This window comes from Dendrobates tinctorius, unplaced genomic scaffold (assembly GCF_039654945.1).
Source record: "Dendrobates tinctorius isolate UK_male_01 unplaced genomic scaffold, ASM3965494v1 ptg000069l, whole genome shotgun sequence".
NCBI classification, from domain to species: Eukaryota; Metazoa; Chordata; class Amphibia; order Anura; family Dendrobatidae; genus Dendrobates; species Dendrobates tinctorius.
Genome location: NW_027361737.1, coordinates 26,718,064 through 26,729,373, shown reverse-complemented (window position 1 = coordinate 26,729,373; position 11,310 = coordinate 26,718,064). Strand labels below are relative to the sequence as shown.

At 47.9% G+C, this 11,310-nt stretch overlaps 1 protein-coding gene across 1 annotated transcript in view; it reads right to left on the bottom strand.

Annotated features, from left to right (window-relative positions):
* Nucleotides 1–2,671: 2,671 nt before the first annotated feature.
* Nucleotides 2,672–11,310, bottom strand: part of SAG (S-antigen visual arrestin) — an 85,854-nt gene continuing 77,215 nt past the window's right edge. Inside the window, exons 14-15 of the mRNA XM_073581255.1 lie at nt 8,125–8,134; nt 2,672–3,072 (exon numbers count right to left, since the gene is read on the bottom strand). Coding sequence (XP_073437356.1) covers nt 2,970–3,072; nt 8,125–8,134 — 113 coding nt within the window. The 3' untranslated portion in view covers nt 2,672–2,969. The remainder of the gene's footprint in view (nt 3,073–8,124; nt 8,135–11,310) is intronic.

Here is an 11,310-nt window from a genome sequence, read left to right as displayed (position 1 = left end):
AATTTTCAAACTTTGGATGATTATCCCTTTAATTCAGACAGTCATACTATAGCAAAAAATTAATAAATAATAATTCCCACATGTCTGCTCTACATCAGCGCCATTTGTAAAATTGTATTTTATTTTGTTAGCATTTTAGGAGGTTTAAAAATGTAGCAGCAATTTTTCATTTTTTCAAGGAAATTAACAAAATTATTTTTTTAGGGACCTATCCAGGTTTGAAGTGACTTTAGGGGTCCTATATATTGGGAATCACCCCAAAGTTATACCATTTTAAAAACAACACCTCGTAACATACTGAAAACTGCTATCAGACAGTTTATTAACCCTTCAGGTGCTTTTCATGAATTAATACAAAGTGGCATGATAGGAATGAAAAAGTTGATTTTCACCACCTAATTTTCACTGACTTTTGAACATGTTACTATAGCCGGCAGACTCTAAGGCAGCTATTTGCTAGTGAATTGCCATGGCAAGCATCAGGACCACACAGTCATGATCTCAGGGTGCCAATAGGGATAAAGAGGGAGAAGCCACACACTTTTAAACATTTATATGAAGCAGTCAGTATTGGCAGCAGCATCTAAGGGGTTAAACAGATATGGACGGTGACAACACTGATCGTGGCTGATGCAGCAAGTTGACAGCTATAGTGTACAGCCGACAGCTGCTGGATTGTTACTTGTATGTGGATGCTAGTCTCTTATATCTCAGGTCAGTTAAAAGACGTATTGGCAGTCATTAAGGGGTTAAAATATGCTCTACAAAATCCCTGGTGAGAGGTGCAGTCGTGTCAGACCCTCGTTGGTATTTAGCTTCTTTTTATTCTACAGGTTTGATTAATGCAAATAAAAATTTATTAGGTGACGCAATGTGAGAATGAATAAAAACAATGCATTAGACTAGAAGCAATGGTGTCCCTGCTTATCCTTGTGCTCCTGAGTAATGGGATTGCTATATAGTGACCATGCAACTGCTATGAGACTTGTGGAAAACCACCCACCCATATATCCTATCGTATCTGTTTCTACCCATCAGAGACCCTTTCTTGCTATTCTGTGTAGATGCAAAAGTTAGATAGTTTTAGAGCAAGGCATAGCTCCTTACAAGTTGTTCTTGGCACTTTTCTTTTGTGAAATTAAAGGAGTTGTCCACTAGGACAACCCCTATATCTAAATGTTTGGCCCTGATAAAATAAAAGTTTCTTCTCCTCTCCCCTGCAGACGCCGTTTCAGCGGTGTCGGCACTCGAGGTCCCTGGGCTCTCGTGTGGCCGGTGTGACGCCAGTACTGATTGGGCGTCGGGCTCACATCCCACACCAACCGAACGAGAGCTCTGGGACTGCGAGTGCCGACAGCGATGGAACAGCGTCTGCAGGGGAGGTGAGTATAAGCTAAGGGCACACTAATCGCGCCAGAAACGCGTCAGGTGTGTTTAAATCACTGTTTTAAACATTTCTTAATCATGCCCGAATGAAGGGGCTTTTTTTTCATATTACCCAGTTGGTGTGCCGGCAAGAATCCTTTTCCTTTGATTGTTACAGCTGCACTCACCAGCGGGATCAGCACCCACATGTGGTTTCACCAGGTTCAGCCTCAGTTGGACGCAATCATTGCTACGTGGACGCTCCCTGATCCTTTTTTTTGTTTTATCAGGGTCAAACATTTAGATCAAGAAGGGGTTGTTTTAGTAGTGGACAACCCTTTTAATAAATGTTGATAGTTCGGAAGTAACAGAAGGTCAGATCATTACATAAAGATTAGCTCATTCTACAGGAAGATTGTTAAAGGTGTATTCACATCTCCAATGTGTAGTAAGTAGTGATGAGCGAGTATACTCATTGCTCGGGTTTTCCTGAGCATGCACGGGTGGCCTCCGAGTATTGTAGCGTGCTCGGAGAGTTAGTTCTGTCGATGCAGCTGCATGACTTGTGGCTGCTGGACAGGCTGAATACATGTGGGAATTCCCTAACAAACAGGCATTCCTCACAGGTATTCAGGCTGTCCAGCAGCTGCAAATTATGCAGCTACGGTGACAGAAACTAACTCTCCGAGCACGCTACAATACTCGGAGGCCACCCGTGCATGCTCAGGAAAACCCGAACGAGTATACTCGCTCATCACTAGTAGTAAGTGTAGTAATAATAATCATAGCAAATACCTACATTACAAATGTAGTAAAGTTCTTCTGATTTACTGCGTTACTTAACCCATGTGCAGGGCATTGCAGTAGCTTTGATATCCATGGTTATGACCACTCATAGTGACAGTTAATTAGTTGTTAATGGCAGTAACCTTGGATGCCTTGCAAATGGGGTGAGCGTCATAGTGAATCAGGAGAACTATACTACATTTCTAACTGGAGTTATTTGCTAATATTATTTTTACAGCTTTGGGAATAACCTTTAGAATGAAGTCATGTCCAGAAACTTTTGATTTGTTGGGTTGTAACTAGTGTTTAGCGAATGTGCTTGGATAAGGTGTTATCCGAGCATGCTCTTGTGCTGAGTGTCTTCGGCGTGCTCGAATACTATGTTTGCGTCAGCATGTCACTCAGGTTGTTCGACAGCCACAACACATGCAGGGATTGCTTATCAGACAGGCAATCCCTGCATGTGTTGTGGCTGTTGAACAACCTGAGACATGCAGCCACGGGGACTCGGACATTTTATTCGAGCACGTCGAAGACACTCAGCACAAGAGCATGCCACCTTATCCAAGCACATTCGCTTAACACTAGTTCAAACATATCAATGTGCCTTTTCACTGTATTCTGTGAATCCAATTTCTGCATATTTGGATGAAAATCGGGTGGACTTCTGTCCCATAACCACAGATACAAATGTAGGTTGATCTGGTTCTATAAATATAATTTAAGTGCGCCTGTTCCTAATCCTCTAGAACATCACAGCACCTAATGTTCTTCTCTTATTTGCAGGGCATGATCTCAAACAATAATCCCGATAGACTTTATTTCTCATCGTCCTCTTCTTCCTCCTTCTCTTCAGGTTGCAGTTCATCTTTAAGCTGGTCTCGTGCAAAATCTTCAAATACCATATCCTCGTCTTGCTCTCTGTATAACAATAGTAAAAGGAATATTAAGTGACCTGCAATTGCTTTTCATATATATGCAGTATATTATTCATTTAAAGGGTAACGCCACTAGAATCTTACTTGTGATCTTCCAAAACTGGGAGTCGGTGAGCTGTCATTAACACGATTTGTGAAATTGGAGGGATCTGCAGTGTTCTTTGATTTTTTTTTTCCCAATGTTTTAATTGGATGATTCACTTTACAGACTAAAGTGGTCAAATGTATTAAACTGGGACAATGAGGAGGGAAAAGCAGAACTATCGGAGGATGGCAGTCCCTCTCTGACAATAGAGGCCCCTGATTTCTGGGTAAACAATGGATGTCACAATCGCTGCAGCCATATGATAAAGATAGATGTGGTCATGTGAATATACCCAAGGCTGTGGAGTCGGTAACCCAAACCTCTGACTCCTCAATTTCCATGACACCAACTCCACCAAAATGGGCTCCAACTCCACTGCCCTGAATATACCCCATATTGACCTCCTCACCTGCCTCTACTTACGAGCAAGTTCCAGCCATGCATTGTGCCTGATTAGAAATGGGACTAGCAGAGGGGGAAACGGTCACATGGTATAATCATGTAACTGCTGCTATCTTCAGCTTATGGTATGGACGACCACCCCCCAACATATGAGAGAGATCATTGTGCACCAGCGCCAGCGTATGGGACAAACCATCGCCCCTCCCCCAACATATGAGATAAACCATCGCCCCTCAGCGTATGGGATAAACCATCACCCCTCACCCTCAGCGTATGAGGTAAGCCATCACCCCTCCCCCTCAGCGTATGGGATAAACCATCGCCCCTCCCCCTCAGCATATGGGATAAACCATCTCCCCTCCCCCAACATATGAGCTAAACCATCGCCCTCAGCGTATGGGATAAACCCCCTCCCCCTTAGCATATGGGATAAACCATCGCCCCTCCCCCTCAGCATATGGGATAAACCATCGCCCCTCCCCCTCAGCATATGGGATAAACCATCGCCCCTCCCCCTCAGCATATGGGATAAACCATCGCCCCTCCCCCTCAGCATATGGGATAAACCATCGCCCCTCCCCCTCAGCATATGGGATAAACCATCGCCCCTCCCCCTCAGCATATGGGATAAACCATCTCCCCTCCCCCAACATATGAGATAAACCATCGCCCCTCAGCGTATGGGATAAACCATCACCCCTCACCCTCAGCGTATGAGGTAAGCCATCACCCCTCCCCCTCAGCGTATGGGATAAACCATCGCCCCTCCCCCTCAGCATATGGGATAAACCATCTCCCCTCCCCCAACATATGAGCTAAACCATCGCCCTCAGCGTATGGGATAAACCCCCTCCCCCTTAGCATATGGGATAAACCATCGCCCCTCCCCCTCAGCATATGGGATAAACCATCGCCCCTCCCCCTCAGCATATGGGATAAACCATCGCCCCTCCCCCTCAGCATATGGGATAAACCATCGCCCCTCCCCCTCAGCATATGGGATAAACCATCGCCCCTCCCCCTCAGCATATGGGATAAACCATCGCCCCTCCCCCTCAGCATATGGGATAAACCATCGCCCCTCCCCCTCAGCGTATGGGGTAAGCCATCACCCCCCCCTCAGCGTATGGGATAAACCATCGCCCCTCCCCCAACATATGAGAGAAAGCATCGCCCTCAGCGTATGGGATAAACCATCGCCCCTCCCCCTCAGCATATGGGATAAACCATCACCCCTCCCCCTCAGCGTATGGGGTAAGCCATCACCCCCCCCTCAGCGTATGGGATAAACCATCGCCCCTCCCCCAACATATGAGAGAAAGCATCGCCCTCAGTGTATGGGATAAACCATCGCCCCTCCCCCTCAGCATATGGGATAAACCATCACCCCTCCCCCTCAGCGTATGGGGTAAGCCATCACCCCCCCCCTCAGCTTATGGGATAAACCATCGCCCCTCCCCCAACATGAGATAAACCCCCTCCCCCTTAGCATATGGGATAAACCATCGCCCCTCCCCCTCAGCATATGGGATAAACCATCGCCCCTCCCCCTCAGCATATGGGATAAACCATCACCCCTCCCCCTCAGCGTATGGGGTAAGCCATCACCCCCCCCTCAGCGTATGGGATAAACCATCGCCCCTCCCCCAACATATGAGATAAACCATCGCCCCTCAGCGTATGGGATAAACCATCACCCCTCACCCTCAGCGTATGAGGTAAGCCATCACCCCTCCCCCTCAGCGTATGGGATAAACCATCGCCCCTCCCCCTCAGCATATGGGATAAACCATCTCCCCTCCCCCAACATATGAGCTAAACCATCGCCCTCAGCGTATGGGATAAACCCCCTCCCCCTTAGCATATGGGATAAACCATCGCCCCTCCCCCTCAGCATATGGGATAAACCATCGCCCCTCCCCCTCAGCATATGGGATAAACCATCACCCCTCCCCCTCAGCATATGGGATAAACCATCGCCCCTCCCCCTCAGCATATGGGATAAACCATCGCCCCTCCCCCTCAGCATATGGGATAAACCATCGCCCCTCCCCCTCAGCATATGGGATAAACCATCGCCCCTCCCCCTCAGCATATGGGATAAACCATCGCCCCTCCCCCTCAGCATATGGGATAAACCATCACCCCTCCCCCTCAGCGTATGGGGTAAGCCATCACCCCCCCCCCTCAGCGTATGGGATAAACCATCGCCCCTCCCCCAACATATGAGAGAAAGCATCGCCCTCAGCGTATGGGATAAACCATCGCCCCTCCCCCTCAGCATATGGGATAAACCATCACCCCTCCCCCTCAGCGTATGGGGTAAGCCATCACCCCCCCCTCAGCGTATGGGATAAACCATCGCCCCTCCCCCAACATATGAGAGAAAGCATCGCCCTCAGTGTATGGGATAAACCATCGCCCCTCCCCCTCAGCATATGGGATAAACCATCACCCCTCCCCCTCAGCGTATGGGGTAAGCCATCACCCCCCCCCTCAGCGTATGGGATAAACCATCGCCCCTCCCCCAACATGAGATAAACCATCGCCCTCAGCGTATGGGATAAACCATCGCCCCTCCCCCTCAGCGTATGGGATAAACCATCGCCCCTCCCCCTCAGCGTATGGGATAAACCATCGCCCCTCCCCCTCAGCGTATGGGATAAACCATCGCCCCTCCCCCCAACATATGAGAGAAAGCATCGCCCCTCAGCGTATGGGATAAACCATCGCCCCTCCCCCTCAGCATATGGGATAAACCATCACCCCTCCCCCTCAGCATATGGGGTAAGCCATCACCCCCCCCTCAGCGTATGGGATAAACCATCGCCCCTCCCCCAACATATGAGAGAAAGCATCGCCCTCAGTGTATGGGATAAACCATCGCCCCTCCCCCTCAGCATATGGGATAAACCATCACCCCTCCCCCTCAGCGTATGGGGTAAGCCATCACCCCCCCCCTCAGCGTATGGGATAAACCATCGCCCCTCCCCCAACATGAGATAAACCATCGCCCTCAGCGTATGGGATAAACCCCCTCCCCCTTAGCATATGGGATAAACCATCGCCCCTCCCCCTCAGCATATGGGATAAACCATCACCCCTCCCCCTCAGCGTATGGGGTAAGCCATCACCCCCCCCCCTCAGCGTATGGGATAAACCATCGCCCCTCCCCCAACATGAGATAAACCATCGCCCTCAGCGTATGGGATAAACCCCCTCCCCCTTAGCATATGGGATAAACCATCGCCCCTCCCCCTCAGCATATGGGATAAACCATCGCCCCTCCCCCTCAGCATATGGGATAAACCATCACCCCTCCCCCTCAGCGTATGGGGTAAGCCATCACCCCCCCCTCAGCGTATGGGATAAACCATCGCCCCTCCCCCAACATATGAGATAAACCATCGCCCCTCAGCGTATGGGATAAACCATCACCCCTCCCCCTCAGCATATGGGATAAACCATCACCCCTCACCCTCAGCGTATGAGGTAAGCCATCACCCCTCCCCCTCAGCGTATGGGATAAACCATCGCCCCTCCCCCTCAGCATATGGGATAAACCATCTCCCCTCCCCCAACATATGAGCTAAACCATCGCCCTCAGCGTATGGGATAAACCCCCTCCCCCTTAGCATATGGGATAAACCATCGCCCCTCCCCCTCAGCATATGGGATAAACCATCACCCCTCCCCCTCAGCATATGGGATAAACCATCGCCCCTCCCCCTCAGCATATGGGATAAACTATCGCCCCTCCCCCTCAGCATATGGATAAACCATCGCCCCTCCCCCTCAGCATATGGGATAAACCATCGCCCCTCCCCCTCAGCATATGGGATAAACCATCGCCCCTCCCCCTCAGCATATGGGATAAACCATCGCCCCTCCCCCTCAGCATATGGGATAAACCATCACCCCTCCCCCTCAGCGTATGGGGTAAGCCATCACCCCCCCCCTCAGCGTATGGGATAAACCATCGCCCCTCCCCCAACATATGAGAGAAAGCATCGCCCTCAGCGTATGGGATAAACCATCGCCCCTCCCCCTCAGCATATGGGATAAACCATCACCCCTCCCCCTCAGCGTATGGGGTAAGCCATCACCCCCCCCCTCAGCGTATGGGATAAACCATCGCCCCTCCCCCAACATATGAGAGAAAGCATCGCCCTCAGTGTATGGGATAAACCATCGCCCCTCCCCCTCATCAAATGGGATAAACCATCACCCCTCCCCCTCAGCGTATGGGGTAAGCCATCACCCCCCCCCCCTCAGCGTATGGGATAAACCATCGCCCCTCCCCCAACATGAGATAAACCATCGCCCTCAGCGTATGGGATAAACCATCGCCCCTCCCCCTCAGCGTATGGGATAAACCATCGCCCCTCCCCCTCAGCGTATGGGATAAACCATCGCCCCTCCCCCCAACATATGAGAGAAAGCATCGCCCCTCAGCGTATGGGATAAATCACCGCCCCTGAGGTCGACAACTACATACTGTATACCTCATTTTTCCTCAAGTGTTTAAAACTTATTTTTATTTCTTACCCTTCTTTAGCTGCCATGGGTGAGAAGGCATAAAAAGAGGAAAATGTAGTTATGCTGGAAGTATCAAGGCAGAGAGTTGTCATCAACACAATGAAAGAAGAATTTGTTGTCTATATCTCATATTTCACAACATTTTCATGAAGATATGAATAATGCATGCACCAACAGAAGGAAAGACTTATGAAACCCAGCCGTTTAAGGCGACGTTCCCACAGTGCGTTTTTGATGTTGCAGATTTTCTGTAGTATTTCTGCACTGATTGTGTAAATTTGGTCACTTGCATTTTGTCTTCTATTGTATTCTTTTACACACACTTATATCGCACTTGTATTGCTGCGGCTATTTTCTCTTGTTGGTGTCTCATGCTTCAAATAAAGTTGCTTTGTTTTTTATACTTCCTAGTATTTGGCTTTGTGAAAACTTTGATACAGTTTTGTGCAGATGGGATTTCATTTTTACCTGCACATTTCCCTCCTGTAATACAATTTTAACTGGAAAATCTACGCATAAAACCTCAGTACTCGCAGGAGAAATTGAGAGGTGGATTTGAAAATTGTCTATTCAGAGAGGAGGAGTAGAACTCTAGCGCCACCTATAGGAAGCAGCAATCCTAAAAGTCGACCCTTTGACGAGCCGTGTCATATGACTTGGGATAAAAGCCAAAACCAAAATCTCAATGTGCAGACACTGTTTCTGCCCCTTGTCAGTGCCAAGTGGTTTGGCTGTGTGAGAGGCGTCTGAATGGGATCTGGACTGTGGATTTGAAATGCTCATCACAGATCAATTTACGCTGCATAAAAAAAGGAGCATAGTTGCCATGAGATTTCTATAAATCCACTGTAGGACGCTGCATTTTTGACAAAGTGAAAATTATAACCAAAAAAAGAAGAAAAAACGATCATCAAGTCCATAGTAATGCAAATATACAAATATTTTATTAATTACAAAAAATACAGCAGATACAGGGTGATATACAATAAACTGCACATAGCACTTTGGTGTATATCACTCTGTATCTGCTGTATTTTTTGTAATTAATAAAATATTTGTATATTTGCATTACTATGGACTTGATGATCATTTTTTCTTTTTTTGGTTGTGGTTGTACTATATAGCGATTAGTCCTTTATTTTCTGTCCGTTATATGGGGTATTACATTTTGATTATATATGTTATACTTTTTGATGAGTTATGTTACCCACTTGTTTGCTGAGTTATTTTCTCAAAGTGAAAATTATATAGAGTTCAGAACTCATCATGGGAACGTAACCTTAGAGTCTGCCTACAATCTGCGCTAGTTAGTTCACTATTATGACGATTAGGATAATCAATAAGAATGCACCGTTTCAGAGTTATAACACTATAATGTGGCTCTATGGTTGCAATTTCACTTCTCAGCTGCAGCCTGTTTTAAAGGGAATAACCAGAACTTTAACACTGATGGCCTGCCCTTAGGGGGGTGCGACACCTGGCACACGTACGGTTCCTGGTGTTGACGGGGATCCGAACTGCACAGTGACGGAGTTGCACAACACCGCTCTGTCGACTGAATAGAGGCCGCAGCTGGATATTGCACATCCACCCACTGTTGATTTGAATAGAGATGGATGTGCAGTACCCGGCAGCTATACAGTCAACAAAACTGTGCAGTAAGGCTAAGTTCACACTTGCGTTTGGGTAGAGTGCGTAGGGCTGCGAATTTCCTCCTTTAAGCCCCACCTACTTACGCACTTCTTCCCTTAAGCTACCCTTACTGCTGTATGCGTCCTGAGTACCTATCTTTAACATTGGGTACGCAGGGACATGCGTTGTATGCGGATGCGTCCGCGTGCGTCATTTTGACGTGCCCGTCGAACTCAACATGTTGCATTTGTGCAGTCGGCGGGCACATCAAAGCGATGCATGCGGCGCATCCACATCCAACGCTTGTCCCTGCATGTCCAATGTTAAAGATAGGTACTCAGGACGCATGCGTAAGTAGGCGGAGCTTAGGGGAAGATGTGCGGAAGTAGGCGGAGCTTAAGGGAGGAAGTACGCAGCCCAAGTGATAATAATTCACAGGGTTTTGGTTATGATGACCAAGAGAAGAAACCTGATGGGTCATGCTAGATAACATTTACTATCAAGAACGTCAAGCCTATTCTGTCCTGGCATAGTTCACCTAAGTTTGGTAGCGCACTATGCAGACACAAGAATTCTGGGAATTGTATACAAGTATTGTGGTCACGGTCACACTAGGTCCACGGGGTAGATATTTATCAATAAAAGTGAAGGGAAACAACCAGAAAACAAGTAATTTAATTACTGATATCTATATATAATATCATAGACTTACATAGGCATTATGGTATTAGAAACAAGAAACAACCCCTTTAAAGGGAAAATGCATCATGAAAATGTCATCCTGCTGTCATAGTGTTAGGGCCCCGTCACACATAGCGATCTCGCTAGCGAGATCGCTGCTGAGTCACAAATTTTGTGACACAACAGCGATCTCGCCAGCGAGATCGCTGTGTGTGACAGCGATCAGCGACCGGATCCCCTGCCGGGATCGCTGTAGGAAAGCCCAGTACTTTTCTTTGGTCGCTGGTCTCCCGCTGGCCAGCACGCATCGCTGCGTGTGACAGGCGGGAGACCAGCGATCAGCTGGTAAATAACGTACACATCGGGTATCCAAGGGACGTGCCTCCCTTAGATACCCGATGTGTACGTTAGTTACCAGCTCCCTGCATCAGCGCGCTGATAACTAATGTACACAGCGACGCCGCGCGCTCGTCGTCGCTGTGCTGATCGCTGGTGAAGCTGGCTGTTTGACAGCTCACCAGCGATGACATAGCGATTCACCAGCGATCCTGACACGTTGATATCGTTGTCGGGATCGCTGGTGAGTCGTTATGTGTGACGGGGCCCTTAGAGTGGGGGTAGCTGAGCAGACTGATATATCGTTTTATGAGATACAATTCAGTATATTCTGTTTTATTAATTTAGTCTTCTACTCTTTCTGAGATTTTTTTTTTCCCAGTGAGCGGTCCTATCAGTGACTGACAGCTATTTCTGTGTGCACACTTCTACAAAGAAGGCTGTCAGTCACTAATGGGACCGCCCACTGGGAAAAAAAAAAATCTCAGCAGAATATGAAATAAACACAAATTATACTGAATCATATCTCCTAAAACTATAACAAAA